The sequence below is a fragment of the Cydia pomonella genome, chromosome 16 (genome assembly GCF_033807575.1).
Source record: "Cydia pomonella isolate Wapato2018A chromosome 16, ilCydPomo1, whole genome shotgun sequence".
NCBI lineage: Eukaryota > Metazoa > Arthropoda > Insecta > Lepidoptera > Tortricidae > Cydia > Cydia pomonella.
Genome location: NC_084718.1, coordinates 8,794,849 through 8,813,742, shown reverse-complemented (window position 1 = coordinate 8,813,742; position 18,894 = coordinate 8,794,849). Strand labels below are relative to the sequence as shown.

Here is an 18,894-nt window from a genome sequence, read left to right as displayed (position 1 = left end):
AAAATAGAATTTATGATGGATACAAATAAAAAAGAAATGTCATAAAACACATTTATTTGTGCATGAATATTCATGCGAATATAAATCTAATAGTAATGGTTGTAACGTCTATTATGGTAACTGCTATCAGATCCAGAATCCGACTCATAGTCCATGTATTCCGATCTCTCGTCTTCCGCAGTCATCACATCTATCACAGCCCTGAAAATAAAACGTTTCTTAAATGCGAAAAATTGAGCCACACAAGTATGGTCCACAATTCACAACTTCAAGACATAATAAGTATACTTATGTCCCAATGTTATATTTGGTTTCTTCCATTTATAAAAATATTTAGCCATAGATATTTTTGATTACTTTGGCCCCTCCGATATATCTGACGGCGACTGTACCATACAGGTAATAGTAAACCTACCTTTAATACCTGCGAGATAGGTTTACTATTAGATATTTTAAAAAAGTGCGATTGCTTACTTAAAAACTAATTCGTCAAATTGACTGTGCCTCGTCGACCTCTCACTAGACTCCGTCACCATGGAGGCGAGGACCTGGTCTAGCAAGGACCGAAGCTTGAAGAGTACATCAGCTGTCTCCTTCGGGCAGCGGACCTTCACAGTGGCCACTGACATGTAGCACTCGTTGGGAGAGTCTTCAACTGAAAGTTAAAGAGCCTTTAAAATTTGTCTTCTACTTAAGCATTCCAATGGGGTTGAAAACTGTGAAAGGTTTGCATAGATGGCGCCATCATAGGTTTTACCTGTCTCTAGTTTGGTTCTATGAGATTTGTCTTAAAGTGTCCAGACCATAAAGTGCCCAAAAAAAACATGAACTTGACACTTTTCTTAGGACAGACCGGAAAATCTATGCTAACGCCATCTGTAAAATACTTAGACGGGCCAACTCCCAAGTAAATTGTCCTTAGAATTGAAAATAGGCTTCCTAGCATTTCCAAAATATTCAAAGAGTACTATCGAAAGCAAGGAACGCTATGAATAGAAGGAATACTCCCAAAAAAAAAATACAATATAATTTCTTTGAATATAATGTACATAATATTTAATTTACACCAGGCAATAGAAAACTAAGACACGTAAAGTACTACAAAATATTCTAGGCGTAAATTAATCAGCTAAAGGAGATGGCTTAGGATTGGCTTATCGTGGTAACTCATTGTCAGCTGCGCCATCAACTTTATTGTCAAATATGCGAAAATATTTTGCACTACTTCGCGCGCCTTAGTATTTCTTTGTCTAAGACATTACACTAATCTTTGGTGACAACCAGCTCCCCGAAGAATAATAAAGGCAGAGTGTACACTAGCGTGACATGTTTTTTTTTAAATTTATTTAGATAACAAACAGCCTTTTACAAATATATCTAAAGTAAATGAACTAAAAATAGGCCTAAAGTCTCCTACGTTACTAAGAAAACTATTACATAGAAATGTAAATTACGCAATTATAAATTACCGGATTATGATGATTCGATGATTTCTGTTTGAGCCAGTACACCAACCAGTTGTCACCCGGCTTGTCGCATGTCGGTATCCGGCCAAACCACTATCCGTTGCGTCTCTACTCATGACGCTACTTGGGTGTATTGTGTTACGTAAGCAATCTCATTGGGTCATTCGAAAGCAACATCACGAGCAGTTAGTAAGAGAGAGAGATATTTAAACTAACCTTTGGTGACAACCAGCTCCCCGAAGAATAACAAAGGCAGAGTGTACACTAGCGTGACATCAAACAGGAACAAAGCCGATGATTTCTGCTTCAGCCAGTAGACCAGCCAGTTGGCGCCGGGCTTATCGCAAAGAGGACCTACATTAGCTTTGAAATTGGAACTCATGACACTGCTCGGGTGTATTTGGATTTTCCCGTCTTCCGGCGTTGAGACTCTGATTTTTTGTTGTTTGCAGGGGTTTCGAGAGTTTGTCCATCTGGAATAAAGCACAATTTATTGGGGTCTAACGAATCTTACATGTAACGTGTAATATTAGTTGTCTTTATTTTCTGAATCAAAGTTGTGTATCTCATGACAATGACGACGCATTATATCATTATGTGTATACGTCTCACTGCTGGGTGCAAGGTCCAAGCTATAGTTGGTTAACCTTTAGACGTTTAAATTTTTTCGCAACCTTATACAGGTTTTCTCCCACAGAGGCGTTCCTTCTCCAAAAGCGAATTTAAAATAAGATTTGATACATTTTATTATTAATCCTCCCTTGCACTTAGCTGGAAATGGAACCCAGTGAAAATCTATCAATTAGTTCGTACGAAACGTATCTACAACCAAGAAAATTATTGTTGCAGTCTACAAACAAGAGTTAGTCCTACTAGTCTATACACGATACGATACGATAAATAAATAAATACACCAGATTATTATTTACCCAGCTAAAAACAAAATATCAATAACCTTACCTAACCATACCAATATTCGGATAAAGCGCCGCAGCCATAATAGCCTTGAAAACGCACAAATTATCCTTATTACGATTCTCCCACGCGCCGCGAAAATTGCTCGCAGCCAAGAACCCCATTTGCCTCAGGTTCTCACAAAGCTGCTGTTTCATCTCCGATAACAATTGTAGTGTGTTGTAGGATAGGAAATAGTCGTAAGCGAACTCGCTTTTTCCTCTACGGTCTAGGCGTTCCCACTGTATTATAGCCTCGGATATAGCGATGTGGTCGCTAGGCTCGCCTAGCGCTAGGCTGCGCTTTGCGTCGTCGACTTCTTGCTGCTTGCCTGAAACAATGAAAAATAAAAAAAAATACCAATGTAGTGGGGCTATCCATATAAATTGGAACACATTGAATTATATTGCCCAATACACAATTTCCCGCTATAAAAAAATGTTGTGGTTCGTCAATAAAAGTTTTGATTGACTAAAATAACATTTTACCTATATGTCAAACCTTGTGCGCGGCATGAAAATATTTAGCATTGTAAAAGTGCGCGCTGTATAGTTGAGTCGATCGCGGCACAATACATGTGGGATATTTCTGAGCTCCAGTCAGGCTCCTATAGTTACTCTAGTGCGTGCAGGTTGCAGGTTGGTCCTCACCGATGACGAGGGTGAAGGGGTCCTTGAAGCCCCACACGGCGGCGACGGCGGCGGCGCGCTCCACGCAGCCGAACAGCGCGCCGAACAGCAGCAGCTTGCCGGCCGCCGGGTGCACGGGCAGCCGGGCCAGGTGCCAGCCTAGCGGGGTCAGGCGTTCGTTGCCATCTAGGGCGCCTAGCCTGAACGTAAGGATAAGTATTAGCATATTACCATGTTCTATCGCTTAAGTCATTTTTAGCGCATTTGACTCCACATCAAGCCAACTTTGCCAGTAGAAAAAGGCGCGAAATTCAAAATGTATATGGGAGATATATCCTTTGCACCTGCGAGTTACGCGCGCGTGACCACGCACGTCACGCCAGCGGTGTGATGTCTTAAGAAAATATATTTTACACACAATCTAAAAAAGTCAAATGTGCTTGCATAGGTATGGTTAATATAGATCAAATTAAGTAAAAATATTTTCAATAATGTGAATAACCAGAGAGGAAAATGAGGACTACGTTTGCATGAAAAGGTGATTTCGCGCGGGTCCTCCACTTTCGTCTTAAATGTAACTTACTGTTGCAAATGCCTGACAGCTTTATCCACAGTGACCTCAGCCGGCGGACCTGGCATCAGCTTGAACGCGTCCTGCGCGTTTCCCAACCGTAACTTCTTGACCTGCAGCACTGGTTCCAGCAAGTTGCTGCGCTGTAACTCTGGCAGCAGTCTGTCGGGGATGGCTTGTGCGCGGTACGAGGTTAGGAGGTGGTAGGCGATGCCTGGCTGGCAACGGCCGGCGCGGCCGCGTCTGAAAATAAGATTTAGTCAGATTTTTTTAACTACTCGAAATAGTTATTGTGCGATTTTCAAATCGGAGAATTATGGTTTAGCAGGACCAAAACCCTTCTCGTATATTACGTACAAAATAGGTAAAATTTGAGATTTTCCAGGAACTCTTTGATGTGAAAGTTTTTACTCTAGGTTGGAAAGCTACATGACAGTCAAATTAAAAACTAGTACCTTCGCAAACGTGTTAGGTTTCCGGTCGCTTTAGAATGCAACAGGTAAATCATTAAGATTGCAACAGATCATGTTATCAACTTTTAGTATGAATTATTTATATATACATAATAAAAAATTCAAATATTATAGGACATTATTACACAAATTGACTAAAGTCCCACAGTAAGCTCAATAAGGCTTGTGTCGTGGGTACTTAGACAACGATGTATATAACACCCATGACTCGGGAACAAATATCCGTGCTCATCACACGAATAAATGCCCTTACCAGGATTTGAGCCCGAGACCATCGGCTTCATAGACAGGGTCACTACCTACTAGGCCAGACCGGCCGTCCGGTCGTCGTAAATATGTTTTAAGTTGACATTTTCATGTGCTATGTGTATATAATTAATTTCTAGATGTGTGTATACTTTTTGCATGCTAATATAGTGGTGAAATATGTTGAACTACCCAATTTTGTCCACCATCTATGATGTACCATAATTCTAGCAAATAAAAAACGATGACTATGACTATTGTCGAAATAGTTAAGTAACCATTCTTATACTTTATTTCAACTACATAAGGTCTAGCAAGATTGTACTTTACTGTTATCTTACCTTTGCATCAAGTTAGCTTTGGATTCAAAGTCCGTCTTAAGCGTCGAGACATTTGTTTCCACATTTAAGCCCGTCATTTTTATTCTGCCGCAGTCCACAACATACACAATATCATCTATAGTTATAGATGTCTCCGCTATATTCGTTGCAATTATAATCTTCCTTATATTCTGTGGTGGTCTCTGGAATATCTTATGTTGGTCTAGTGTGGGCAGCTTCGAGTGTAAGGGATATATCTCGAACATTGAACTAGGGAACATTCCACTATCATTCATCAATTTTACAAGCTTGGATATATCACCGATGCCGGGTAAAAATACTAGTACAGCGCCAGGCGGACCTTTGGATATGTGGCTTAGAAGAGCTATTATCAAATCGATGTTTAGATCTTCGATTCTTGAGTCCTGGAGTGAGACATACACATTTCTATCTATTTTGCTCTTTATACTCTCCAGCCACGGACCTAAAATAAAAAGGAAGTAACTAAGTTGTCAGAAAAAAAGGTCGGAAAAAAACTTAGCTAGGGTTAGGTTAGGTTAGGACTTGCTGATCAAAATATTTTTGTAGACCAGTAAATCATATCCAAAATAAAATCGGACATAATGATGTATAGCGAGATTAGTGAGCGTGAACTTTATTAGGGGGCAGCACAGGTGTACCCATTTTATGTGCATGTCAAGTTTATGATTCCATTTTAGACCACAATATGGCAGAAACTACATTACGCTTCCCTTGCACGCATGCGTTAACTGTAAGTGGCAGCATTGCTGTGTGATTTGAGGTACCTACAATAAATGTATACGTGAATATTAACCCAATAGAGACCAATTCTTATGCACCTGTAACATTTACTACTACTACTTCATGGCGCAGCGACCCAAAATGAGTCTTGGCCTCCGACACGAGTACACGCCAGTTGTCTCGATCCTGTGCCATCTCCCGCCAGTTATCGGCCTGGAGATCGCGCAAGTCCGCTTCAACAGCATCGCCCCAGCGATATCTGGGACGTCCGATATCCTGTAACATTTACAATATCAAAATATACATACTAATTTCAGCTCTATACTGCACATCTCTCTCCATCTGATTCTTCTCCGTTTTCATTTGCTTCCATTGTCCACCTCGACCCCGCTTAGCGGGTCCAGAGTTCCTCTTATTATCTGCGGGTAACTGGTACCGCGTAAGGGCCAGAACATCCTCCAAGTACAGTGGTTGTACTGGGTACGCGAGACCCTCGATGTGCATGGTCGGGCAGTTGTCGAAGTAGGCGGATAGTCGGTCGCTGTCGATGGTTGCGCTCATTAGAATGAGCTTTAGGTCGTGGCGTTTTTTGAGCACCTGGGAGATAGTTTTGTATAAAATGCAATTAATTATCTAATGCCTCGTTTAAGTTTTTTTTTTTGCGATTGTATGCGATTTTAATATATAGGATATAGGTCATACTGAGCAACTTTTATTATGGAGCCAATCCCGAAATCGCACAAAAAAAAAAAGACTCTCCCATAGAGAATATCAGCATCTGACCAGCCAAATGTAAGAAACAGCCAAATATTTTGAGACAGCCTTTTAGAAAGGTTTACAAATATTACTATTAAGTATCTAGGTATATCTACCCTTTAAACAGGGGTTTGACTAGATGTCTGAGGTTTTTTCGTGAGGTGTTCTAGTGCGATTTCGGTGATTTTTGGAGAGTAGACGTTAACAATTTTTGGCTATTCATCCCGGTTATCGAAACGCATCTAACTTGACGACTTGGCATTATTTTTGGACTTTTGGTGTTTTTCGTTTGGAGCGATTTTTGTGCGGTTTTTGGTTTTTGTTAAAAAAATTCTATCTTCTTTTTCTTTCTTTTTCTGTTCTTTGTTTTAGTCTGGTAATTTTTCATTTCTTTTTCTCTTTCTTCTTCCGTTTTCTCGGTAACGCTGGGACTCCTGGTTCCAGAGTTATAGGGAAAACAATTCTTTGTTTTGAAGTTTCGAATCTTGTTTTATTTTTTGGAAAAAATTTCTATCTTCTTTTTCTTTCTGTTTTCTTCTTTTGAAGTGACGGGCATAACCAGGCAAGGGCAAGACCTACCTTGTGACGGGCGATTTATAATTTTCTGACATCAGGGTCAGAAGTTATAAATCAAAAACAAGATTGCTATTCCTGTTTTTGCGGCGCTTCCAACTACTTTTCATAAGTTGGTAAACTTTTGAAAAGGGATAGCGTCGGAACGTGGCTAGCTGGTGTCCGGGCGTTTGGGGATTTGGATAGGGGAGGTCAAACTCCGTATTCTACCCACGTCCCGAAATTTTCGGACAACCGGAAGGGGGACAAAATAATTTTTGAACCCAAATTCCGTAAGTTTGTCGAGTGTGGTACAGATCACACTTGACCGTTTTTGCGGAATTGGTGTTTGCGGTCGCTTCCTCCATGGTTTTGGTGGGGGAAACGCCGGATCCGGGTGGGGATAAGAGAGGAGAAGGGGGGGAAGCAAGAAAAAGGGGGGGTTGCGGACGATCTGGAGGAATGGGGACCAACTCGGTGTCCCAAAGTGAGGCGAGCCTGGAGGTTAGCCAGGAAGTCGAGGACGGCGAGGACTCTGGAAGGGGGTATATTGGGGGGGGGGATGTCTCCCCCACCCCTACTTTGGGAAGATTCTGGTCGGGGGGAAGAAGTAGGGTAAGACGTCTCTCTGAGACGTCTACTGACGAGTGGGGCAGTGTGGTGACGGACGGAGCCAGGAGCTCGAACCGGGACGAAACAGGGGGGAATATCAGGGAGAGACGGGAGAAAAGGGGTAGAGACCACCAGGACAGCGAGGGTGAGACGCCAGTGCGCAAACTGAGTACTTCCCGCCGTGGCCGTGGCAAAGGGCACTACGTGGGACTCAGCGCCGCCAAGGCGCAACTGGAGGACTATGAGACGGTATCCGAGACGGAAGTCCCATACAGTCCGAAACCGAGACGGAGCACTGGTAGGCGTTCGCGGAGCCCAGTACAAATGGGGGAGAACTCGGAGGGGTATGAAACTCCTGGCGGCCGCATCAAGGCCTGTGCGCGGGAGATATTAAGTGATGCGGCCAAAAGTAAAAATTTAAAAGGCGACATACGGGGGAGAATCAACTCTGCCTGTAGGGAGTTGATGAGTCTGGCAGACTCGCTCGGTGAGTCCGAAGTTGTCCGCTCGCTTAAAGCGGACAACGAAAGGATGAGGAGTGAGTTGGAGCACCTCCGCCTGGAGACGAAGGCTCTGCGCAAGGCCTTCTCCGAGCGCAGGCAGGCGGAGCCAATCAGGGCAGGGACGGAGACGGAGACGCAAACCCTTCTCGAGGAATTGGGCAAACTCATGGAGGTCCGCCTGGGGAGCTTCCAGAGGGAAATGTTCCAATCCCTGGGGAACATGGTGAATGCCCGCCTCGAGAGTGTGGAGGGACGACTGCCGCCGGAGCCCATCCGCCGACCACCACTGGCGGCTGATAGGAGAAGGACGCTCCCGGACCAGGAAATGGACCTGGATGTGACGGGGCACCAAGCGGAGGTACCCAGTGTCCCAAGGACACAAAGGAAGGCTGGAGGGGCATCTCAATTGGCCTCCCCAATTGCGTCCAGTCAAACAGCAGGAGCGCCCCGAGTGGCTGAAGCGCCCCCACTACGGCAGACACAGGCTGGACAGATCCAAACCAGGCCGGTCCCAAAACCAAGGGGCAAAAAACCCCAGCCGGCGATCCCTGCTCCCAGGGTACCGGGAAGACAGGCCCGCCCGAGTGTGCCGCCACCTGCGCCGCCTACTCCCCAACAAGAAGGTTGGTCCACTGTGGTCAAAAAGGGCAAAGCTAGGGCTAAGGCCCCTCCCCAGCCCCAACCACAGCAAACCCAGAGGAAGGTGACAGCCCCAAAATTAGTGGCCCCAACTATGGCGGCGGTTGTTGTGGCCCTCAAGCCGGACGCCCAAACCGACTACAGGTCGGTTATGGAGAGGGCCACCACACTTAAGTTGGCGGAGCTTGGCGTGGACCACCTGAATGTGCGCAGAACGGCCACAGGGGCGCGCATCATAGAGGTCCCAGGGGCGCAGAGCAGTCAGGCGGCGGACAACCTGGTGGACCGGCTCCGGAGTCTTGTGGGCGATGTAGCTGAGGTTTACCGGCCGGTCAAGAAGGCCGAAATCAAAATCTCCGGATTCGACGAATCCGTCACTCCGGAGATTCTAAAAAGGGAGGTTGCCGCCAGAGGCAGATGCCTAGAAGACCAGGTGTCGGTGGGGGCAATACGGATGGCGGCCAACGGGACCGGCTCGGTCATCCTGCGGTGCCCACTGACAGCGGCCAAGGTAGTGGTCACAGCAGGACGCATAGTCGTCGGGTGGTCTGCGGCCCGGGTGGAGGCGTTGGAACAGCTGCCTTTGCGCTGTTACCGCTGCATGGGGACGGGACATACGCGGCCTCTGTGCCCGTCCCTGGTGGATAGGGGCAGCTGGTGCTACAGATGCAGCAAACCAGGCCACATGAGCAGGGACTGCTCCGCGTCGGCCCCCTGGTGCGCGGTATGCCACCATGCCGGTTTAAAGGCGGGACACGTGATGGGAGGGCTAGCCTGCACCCCCCCACCAATCAGAGGAAAGGAGGCCTACGCTGCTGGTCCTGCAAATTCAGCAGCGGCCGCGCCCAGGAATGAACCTGAAAACCGGACGGATCAGCAGCGCATGGAAAGTTAATGCCTCCCAGACAAAACCTGGAATTGCTCCAGTGCAACCTCAACCACTCCGCGCGTGCACAAGATCTTATGATCCAGCACATGGCGGAGTGGGAGGTTGCTGCGGCGGCTGTATCGGAGCCATACTATGTCCCGCAGCAGGCTAACTGGGTGGGTGACGGGGTAGGCACGAAAGCCACGGTAGCCATTGTGGCGCCGGCCATGGGCGGTCTGCCCCTCTCCAGAGTCTCCACGGGCCCTGGCTATGTGGTGGCCAGATTGGGGGACATTGTATTGATTGGCGTGTACTTCTCCCCAAATAGGCCACTACACGAGTTTGAGGCCTACCTGGAGAGGCTGGGACGGGCGGTGGCTGGTGCGGCTCCCTCCCCCATAATGGTCCTGGGGGATCTCAACGCCAAGTGCGCTGCATGGGGCTCCCCTAGGACCGACCCCAGGGGAACAGAGCTCCTCGAGTGGTTGGTCGGGCTGGGGCTTGAAGTGGCGAACCAGGGCACAGCCAACACCTGCGTGCGCCTGGGGGGGGGGTCTATTATTGATATCACTCTGGCCTCCCCAGTGGCGGCAGCGAGCATTGCGGATTGGCGTGTCCTGGAGGACACCGAGACCCTCTCTGATCATCTGTACATCAGAATGAGGGTCTCCAGGGCCCAGCAAGGTCAACAGCCCAGGCAACCGAGGGACACGAGGAGAACTCCGAGGTGGAGCCTGGCCACCCTGGATCGGGAGGCGGCCAGAGAGGCGGCCATGGTGGAGGCCAGATGGGGGCGTCAAATGCCAGAGGAAGCCAATGCAGACAGTATGGCCCTTGGCTTCCGCGCTTCCCTCACACGGGCATGCGACGCCTCAATGAGGAGAGCGGGGCCTCCTCGGAGGAAAAAGGCGACGTATTGGTGGTGTCCGGAAGTGGCCGCTCTCCGGACTGCCAGTAATGCCGCGAGGCGGCAATTCACGCGCTGTCGGAGGAGGCGGCACTCCCAGGAGGAGCTGGAAGCGTACCACCGGGCGCTGAATGAGGCCAAGAAGGCCCTCAACCTTGCCATCGCCAAGGCAAAGGATGCGGCGCACGGGGCCTTTTTGGCCTCGTTAGATGAGGACCCATGGGGACGGCCTTATAAACTTGTAAGGAAGAAGCTCCGTCAGGCCGCCCCCATGGATGCCATGGACATGGGGACCCTCCGGGGTATTTTAGAAGGTTTGTTCCCTCCAGCCCCAGACTTCGCCCCTCCTGCAATGGTGGTCCCCGGGGAGGAGGAGCCGCTGGATCCTGAGGAGGTGCCCCTCGTGACTGAGGGCGAAATGGCCCGTGTCGCCCACAGGGTTAGGGCCTGCAGGAAAGCCCCTGGCCCAGACGGAGTCCATGGGAGGGTCCTACCCATCGTGATGGAGCACCTTGGAGACTGTCTCCAATCCATCTTTAATCGGTGCCTTAAAGATGGACAGTTTCCAAGGTGCTGGAAAGAGGGCATTGTGTGCCTCCTCCGGAAGGAGAACAGGCCGGCGGACTCCCCATCCGGATGGAGGCCAATAGTCCTGTTGGACGAAGCGGGCAAAATGCTGGAACGCATATTGGCGTCAAGAATTAACCGGCACTTACAGGAGACGGGCCCCAATCTCACTGGACGCCAATATGGGTTCCGAAGCGGTAGGTCCACGATGGACGCATTGGGGGCACTTCGGGCCTTCCGTGAGAATGCTTTGAAGAGAGGGGAGGGTACCATTGCGGTGTCTCTGGACATCGCCAACGCGTTCGGTACCCTCCCGTACTCGGTAATACGGGAGGCCCTGAGGTACCACGAGGTGCCCCCATACCTGGGGCGAGTTGTAGACCACTACCTGTCAGATAGGGTGGTGGTCTGCAACACGCCTGATGGGCGACTGGAAAGGCGGATGGCCTGCGGTGTTCCCCAGGGGTCGGTGCTTGGACCCCTGTTGTGGAACATCGGCTTCGACTGGGCCATCCGAGCAGAGCTGCTCCCCCGGATGGCCCTCATGTGTTACGCCGATGACACGATGGTGGCCATTCGGGGTAAGGACCTGGGGGAGGCAATGCGGAGGGCGGAAGTGGCGGCGGACCTCATGATTTATAGGATCCGCCTCCTAGGACTGAGGGTCTCCCTCGCAAAGACTGATGCAATAGTCTTTGCGAGGAGAGGTTGGAGGGTGCCCGCCGGATCCTCCCTCAGAATAGCCGGCGAGGATGTCCAGGTGAGGCCCCATATAAAGTACCTCGGCCTCACGCTGGACAGATGTTGGAACTTCGGTGAGCACTTCCGCCAAATTGCTCCCCGAATAGTGACGGCGGCGTCGGAGATGGGTCGGCTGCTGCCCAACGTGGGAGGACCGTCCCATGCCTGCAGACGTCTGTACGCTGGAGTAGCCCGATCCATGGCCCTCTATGGGGCCCCGATCTGGGCCGACAAACTCAATGGGGAGAATAAAGCCCTGCTTCGGAGGCCCCAACGGGTAATAGCTGTACGCGTCTGCAGGGCCTATGTGACGGTGAGTTGGGCGGCAGCGTGCGTATTGGCGGGCACCTCCCCTTGGGAACTGGATGCTGAGGTGCTCGCTGATGCGCACAGACGGAGAATCAGGAGCAGGGAGACGGGCGACTTCCCTGCTCCTGAAGAAGTGAGGGAGGCACGCAGAATGGCGCAGAGGAGACTCCGTGAAAAATGGAAGGAGGACCTGGAGAACTCCCCCTATGGAACCTACACTATAGGGGCAGTTCTCCCGTCGCTAGACCGATGGCTTGACCGGACGCACGGCAGGGTTGGGTTTAGACTGGTGCAGGTACTGACCGGACACGGGTGCTTCGGTCACTACCTGCACTGGATCGGTCGCGAGCCTACCCAATCCTGCCATCAATGTGACGAGACGGACGACACCGCCCAGCACACCCTGCAGGTGTGCAATCGCTGGGCGGTGGAGCGGAGTGCGCTGGTGGTAGCCATCGGGACCAATGATCTCTCGCTGCACAGTGTCGTGGCGGCCATGCTGGGCAGCGAGAGATCCTGGGAGGCGGTGACCTCCTTTTGTGACGCGGTTGTCTCGCAAAAGGAGGTCGAGGAGCGGGAGCGCGAGGAGGATCCGGACGCGCTCCCGATCAGGCGAAAGCGAGTGGGCAGGAGGGCTAGGCGGTTCGCCATTGCGAACCGCGCTATACCCCAGTAGGGCAGCGGGGGAGGGACCCGCAACACGGCCCTACATGGGAGGGGGGAGAGTCAGTTATGCGTTTGCTGACTCTCCCCAAACTGGTGTGAAGTCCCGGTTCATCCGGGTCGGGACCGCCGGGGGGGTGCTGAGGTGACGTGCTTGCGAGCCCCCAGCACCCCCCTTAACGGCATGGACGGAAACGCCGCAGGGGAGGTTAGTGGGTATTCTCCTCCTCTCCCTCTGAATAGCAGAGGGGGTTACGGAAGGAGCGAGTCCCACATACCGCCCCCCCAATGGGCTTCCCTCGCCCGGGGGGCGATGATGCGTAAAGGCATTCACCCCTGCGTCAACAAAAAAAAAAAAAAAAAAAAAAAAAAAAAAAAAAAAAAAAAAAAAAAAAAAAAAAAAAAAAAAAAAAAAAGGGGTTTGACTAGATAGCGCAAGATCCGACGCCTGGCTGAACATAAGACTGCTTCTTACCAGCTAATAGGCATATCGAAGGGCATTTTTTAGGTAAGAATATTTCGTTTCAGTAAACATGTAGTTGTATACCAAATAATTACCAGTTTTAACATGCACATAGAGAAATCCATATGGCAATCCCTCTCATGAGCCTCGTCCAGTATGATATGGCTGTAGTTAGTCAAGCCCTGATTCACTTCCAAGTCCGCCAGGAGGATACCAGTAGTAACGTACATGATGCTTCCACGTGGTCTGGCTTCTGTTCTGAAAAAGAAAAGCGGGTCCCAAATTATAGTCTATAGGTGTAGATTATATTAAGACTAGTTTATAGATATAGGTATTTTAGGTATTCCCAGGTCTCACTTCACCTCAATGTCGTCGGAAACCTTATACTGGGTGAGATTCTATTTTACTTAGTTGGGTCGTAAGTTCTGTCACAAAGGTTTTGATTGATAAAATGTAAAGCAAAGCTTTTAATAAAAAAAAAGTTTGCCATGAATTGAAAGCTTGTTTTATACTGATCGAAACGTAATATAATTAGTTTAAAATTTAGATCGCGTCTTAAATTACTACTCGTTTACTTTGGGATTGACGTTAGACGCAAATACGCGGCTGGATTGTGAAAAATTATACTTTACCAAAGGGAGTAAAAATCTGTGTCACTTTAATAAAATAGGTAACCTACTTTATTAGAACGCTATTTTATCACCTGCAATTAGTTTTCCGACAAGTCTGTACTTCAGCTAATACCCTTCAAACTTAGGGTATTTTTCAGTGATACGCAAATTTTTGACTGCCATCCTACGAGTACGTTTGGTAAAACACGTACAGTTACAGGTTGGCAATACCAATACACATGAATTATATATTTTAAGAAAGATAAAAGATCCAGTTTTAAATTTATGTAAGATTCGTCCATGTAAACAAGAAAAATAAATAACTAGGGATCAAAATCACCTCGAACAGGTCGCGTAGTTGTTGCATGTTTTTTTATAACATTTTTCTGAATATTACATAGAATTATGCAAAACTGAGACAAGAAATTAAGTTTAGTTATAATGTAAGTAATTCAGCATTAAATGAGCTTTCAATCCATATATATGAATAATAAGGGATCTTAACCTATAGCTTTTTTATCAGTCAAAACCTTTTTGACAGAACTTATGACCCAACTAAGTAAAATAGAATCTCACCCAGTATAAGGTTTCCGACGACATTGAGGTGAAGTGAGACCTGGGAATACCTATTATCAATAACTTTGTTGTATGTTTTTGTTTACTCTATTTAAATTTTATTAGATGATAGTATTGGTAGTTTATATTATATTGTGAATAAAAATTTATTCATTTTTATAATTTGCCGCCATTTATTTTTACGTAAATATGTAGCTATCCAGACTACAAAATACCATGGCTCTATCAATCTTTATGACGATAATAATTGGCAACATTTAGGTAGCTGTATGGGAAGTTAATATGGGCATAAAGATAAAAAAAAGAGAGAAATACATGACTAAAATTCTAAAACATTAATTAAGTCCCTATTTGCGATAGAGATCATAGAGAGAAAGATGAACATATCCGTAATAATAATAATAAAAGGTGGATACTTATATTTATAAAAAGTAGAAAAATGTGTTGCAATGCAAGGCAACCAGTACTGTTTGCATTGGGCGACCATCTTCGGGTAATTGTCGTAAAGGGCTTTAACTAAAAAAACTGTTTAGGATAGTGAAAGAATAAAAATTAATCTTACTTTTCTAATCGCACGGCATACCCAACAGAATTGCCCAGACTTTCAGCTCGCTCCTGGGCAACTCTGCTGGCTAACGAGGAAGCAGCTATTCTTCTAGGCTGTGTCACTAGTATGTGAATGTAGGCACCTTGGTTTTTTGCGTATGGCATCGTCTAAGATTATCTGTGGCACCTGAACAAGGGAGAATGGTTATACAGTCTGGCAAACTATTTCGACACTAGAATTTTTTGGAAGGCATAAAATTCTGCCTCTTTTCTTAGGGACAACACTGGCTTAAGGAAATACAAGTACTTCCCTGACTAGCTATATCAAATAAAACTGAACATTAATTCTATTTCTATTCTATTATACTTATTAAAGATGAATAGAACAAGATAGAAACATGACATGAAATAAGCAGCTTTGCTAGATAATGTGCTGCAAGCTCAATTCTTCAATGGTTTTGTATTTAAACATTGACATATATGTTAGGACGGGCCTTAAGGGCACTAAGAATGGTGCTAGTTCAGTGGTGTCACTCACGAATTCGAGTCAATCGCGCAGTGTTACGCAACTAGTTGCGACCAATGGCGCGCGTGATGCGAACTCATCAACCAATCTCATTGTGGGGTTAGACTGCACGATTGGCTCCAATTCGTGTGCGTGACACTGATGTACTGGCCCCATTGCCCGTAAGGCCCGTCCTTAGATATATGTCAATGTATTTAAATGAATCTAGTTGTGTGGTCTCTTTATAAGCAGAACTATTACCTAACCTGTACCTACCTGTACCTGTACATGTGAACTGTTACCTAATTAAATAAAATGTCTATGACCATGTTAACTAGACTAGAACATTTAGACAACAAAATACAAAAATAAAAATAGCATGCTAAACCCTAAAACCCCACACCGAACTCAAATCTCTAGCAACCCATACATTAAAACTTATCAAAGGTAATTTTGATGTGGTTGAAATATGTAGATTCTAAATACAGATCCCATGGAATGGGATGCCATTTATTGTGCCTCTAGACACCCAGAGAAAAAGGGATTGGAAGAGAATGGGATTGTTCATTTCATTCTGTCTGATTAACACATTCACTGCCAAGAACAAGCTAGGTGTGTTCATTTTGTATTGGAAATGGGGAGCTCGCCACTGAAAGTGTTAAAATATGCCTTTGTTAGGTTACAATGCAAGGTCTGTAGGAGACAAATAAATTATTAAAATAGCCAAGTAATACCTGTGTAGATTTGCCACAACCAGTTTCACCACTTATGACAACCACCTGGTTATTATTGACAAGATTTAGAAGTTCTACTGACTTCTTAAATGTTGGCAGTTTCTCACGAAAACCCATCATAGATTTGAACTGGTTTCGTGTAACCATGTCCTTATATTCTTCATGCATAGCAACACTTAAGTCTTTATTTTCTTGTGTCTTAGCACAAATATTGATACCTTTAGCAAGGTTTTCATCTAACTTTTCATCAAATGTGCCTGTTATTATGTCCTGATATCCATATTTATAATGTGATTGATCTCTCAAGTGTAGTGTTCTTTCCAAGGAACTTTCATAATCTTCAGTTGATTCAGTTTTCACTGGGATAAAATCTGAACATTCTGCTGGAGGATGTTTTACACCAGGTATTTTGGGAGCTTTAAAAATACCTTCTGAAGGACTTTCTTTTGATGAAGAAGGCCCAGCTTCTGAGATGGGAAAGTCCTGACTATCATTTTCAGATTTAACAATATCATCAGAATTTATTGCTATTATTTCAGACTCAAAACTGCTGTCTGACATTGGTTCTTCTTTTATATACATTTCAGATTTTCTTAAAGTTATATTTTGTTTTAGAGCCAATTGCTCTATAGCTTGTATATCTGAGGATACTCTATACATGACAGCCGATGGTATATTCAGGACCATATGGATCTACAATAAAAGAGATGTGATTATTAGGGTGGAACAAAAATCAATTTTAAAATTTGGTTAATTCCTGTATTGTCAATCAATGATCTAAAATTTCAGAGGTTTTCAAGAGGTTTTCAAGTGAAATTTCAAGATTCTAAATCAACATCTTTAGGTGGTGCAGTCTTAAATTTTTGTAAAACATATACTGTTAAATGTGAATACTTTGATGCATAATTGGAAGTCGAATTTTTTTTTTTCCACACCACATACCATGTTTTTATTGAATTCTGTTATATTCGGGGTATGAGTAAGTATGTTTAAGGAAACTAAATGGCATAGTTAATTTTCAAACATTTTATTTTTCTTAAACTTTATAAAAAATAATAAATTATTGCATATATGCAATATTTGATTATTTTTATGCTATAGCATTGTTGTAACATGGACATTACAATTAACTCAACCAAACAATTGAAAACTGTGACAATTGTTCGAGATAGTATTTACATTTAGTAGTAAATGTATAAACTCATACTAAATAGGAATCAATATGCGAACAGGGCCTAAGGCAAAGTACACGATTGTAGGGGCCTTATCCGAGAAAAATAAATTATTGATTATCTCTGAAACCGAGTTAATTAGAATACTGCTGTCTAGGAGAAAGTTACTTAATTTAAGCACACAAATGCACCCTTGAAATTATATATATATTTTTTTTAATATGTTGATTATACATCAACCATCATTATTATCATGTAACATTTAAATGAGGTTGTGATAAAGTTATAATGTATAAAAACTGTTGGAGTAATTACCCAGTGAGGTGCAAAGTAGGCACATTTCACAGTATAAATTGGGTAGTAATATTTATCCACGTAGGAAAATGGAGTCTACGTTTGTAAGGAGAAGTGGTCGGAAATCATTACAGTATAATTATAAAGACCGGTTGGTTGTATCAATGCTGAATAAATTACGTTGATTATGTATGTAAGTACTTATAACAGAGACTCACGCCTGCAGTCAAACTGTGCAAACAGTTTTGCAGGAAACTGTATTAGATTATAAGTTTATTTCATGTAATAATAATAATAAACAACTTACTTCTCTACGTTCCTTCTTTTCATCATTCCTTTTCGCCGCCTGATCTCTGTAGAATAATCCAATTGCTTTGCCTTTTAAATGTGGTGGATGTGTACTCGCTTTTTTAAAGTTTCCCCAAGATTTGTTTTTTCGCCCTCTTTGCCAATTGTTAGACATTTTTAATTAAACTCGATTATACTAAATATAGAAACTTAGAATGCCGTTCAACTTTACGTTTTCATTTGTATGTATTTATATACTTAATGTATATACAATAGAATCAATTTTATTTCATATCGATTTCCCGCAAGTGGAAAATGAAAATATGAAATGTCAATGTCACAATCACAAATTCACAATAGTGATTGCTTTTTTTTTTAATTTATTACGAGCATTGGCAACTAGGCCATCAGCTCAAGCACGAAATACAAAAGTAGCATATATAAGTACTTTACTTATAACTAATTCACATAAAAAAATGAGACACGAATCTAATAGTTACATGAGATATTTACAAACTACCTATAGTATGAGTAACAAATTGATAGATTACAGGATATAATTGTGGATATTTCAAAAGGCCCTGTACCAATTACGCATTGAACGAGAGCGAGAAAAAAACTGCAATATCGAAAGAATAAGATAAATAATTTTTACAGTACATATGGTGCTTCTTTACCGCACTAGTGCGCAAATTAGCATATTACGTTACTGTGTCATTTAAAGGGCCATATGTACTGTAAAACGTTGTACGATACATGTGCGAATAGGTAATTCGCAACTCGTGTCGATTTAAAATACTCCCTTCGGTCGTGTTTTAATTTATCGCCACTCGTTTTGAATTTCCTATTTTTCGTATTTGTATCGTAATGTACTATATTCATTTTGGGTAAAAATTGTATCTAAACATTCTTTGGTATGGTGCTGAAAAAATTTACGACATCATCTAAACAGAGGGCCTACCGCGAACTACGTTCGACGTGTTGCCTCCCTGTCGTACATGTAAATTCGTACGTAAGTGTGACAGGGAGAAAACACGTCGAACGTGTTTCGCGGTAGGCCCTCTGAGTTCGTTCAAAAATTATATTATAAAAAAAAATATACGTGTGGTTATAGTTTTGTATCTGAACGCTCGTTTAAATGACACTAATGACAGGAGCATTTTGAAG

General features: G+C 44.7%; 1 protein-coding gene across 1 annotated transcript; it reads right to left on the bottom strand.

The window, feature by feature from the left end:
* Positions 1-37: 37 nt before the first annotated feature.
* On the bottom strand, positions 38-18,095 carry LOC133526106 (ATP-dependent DNA/RNA helicase DHX36-like). Its single transcript, XM_061862577.1, is given in 13 exon segments — positions 38-201; positions 475-655; positions 1,683-1,939; positions 2,427-2,751; positions 3,071-3,249; positions 3,633-3,863; positions 4,681-5,143; positions 5,730-6,018; positions 13,097-13,259; positions 14,751-14,881; positions 14,883-14,921; positions 15,974-16,666; positions 17,747-18,095. Coding segments are annotated over 13 exon segments (3,222 nt in total). The 5' UTR covers positions 17,903-18,095; the 3' UTR covers positions 38-86.
* Between the last annotated feature and the right edge of the window lie 799 nt (positions 18,096-18,894).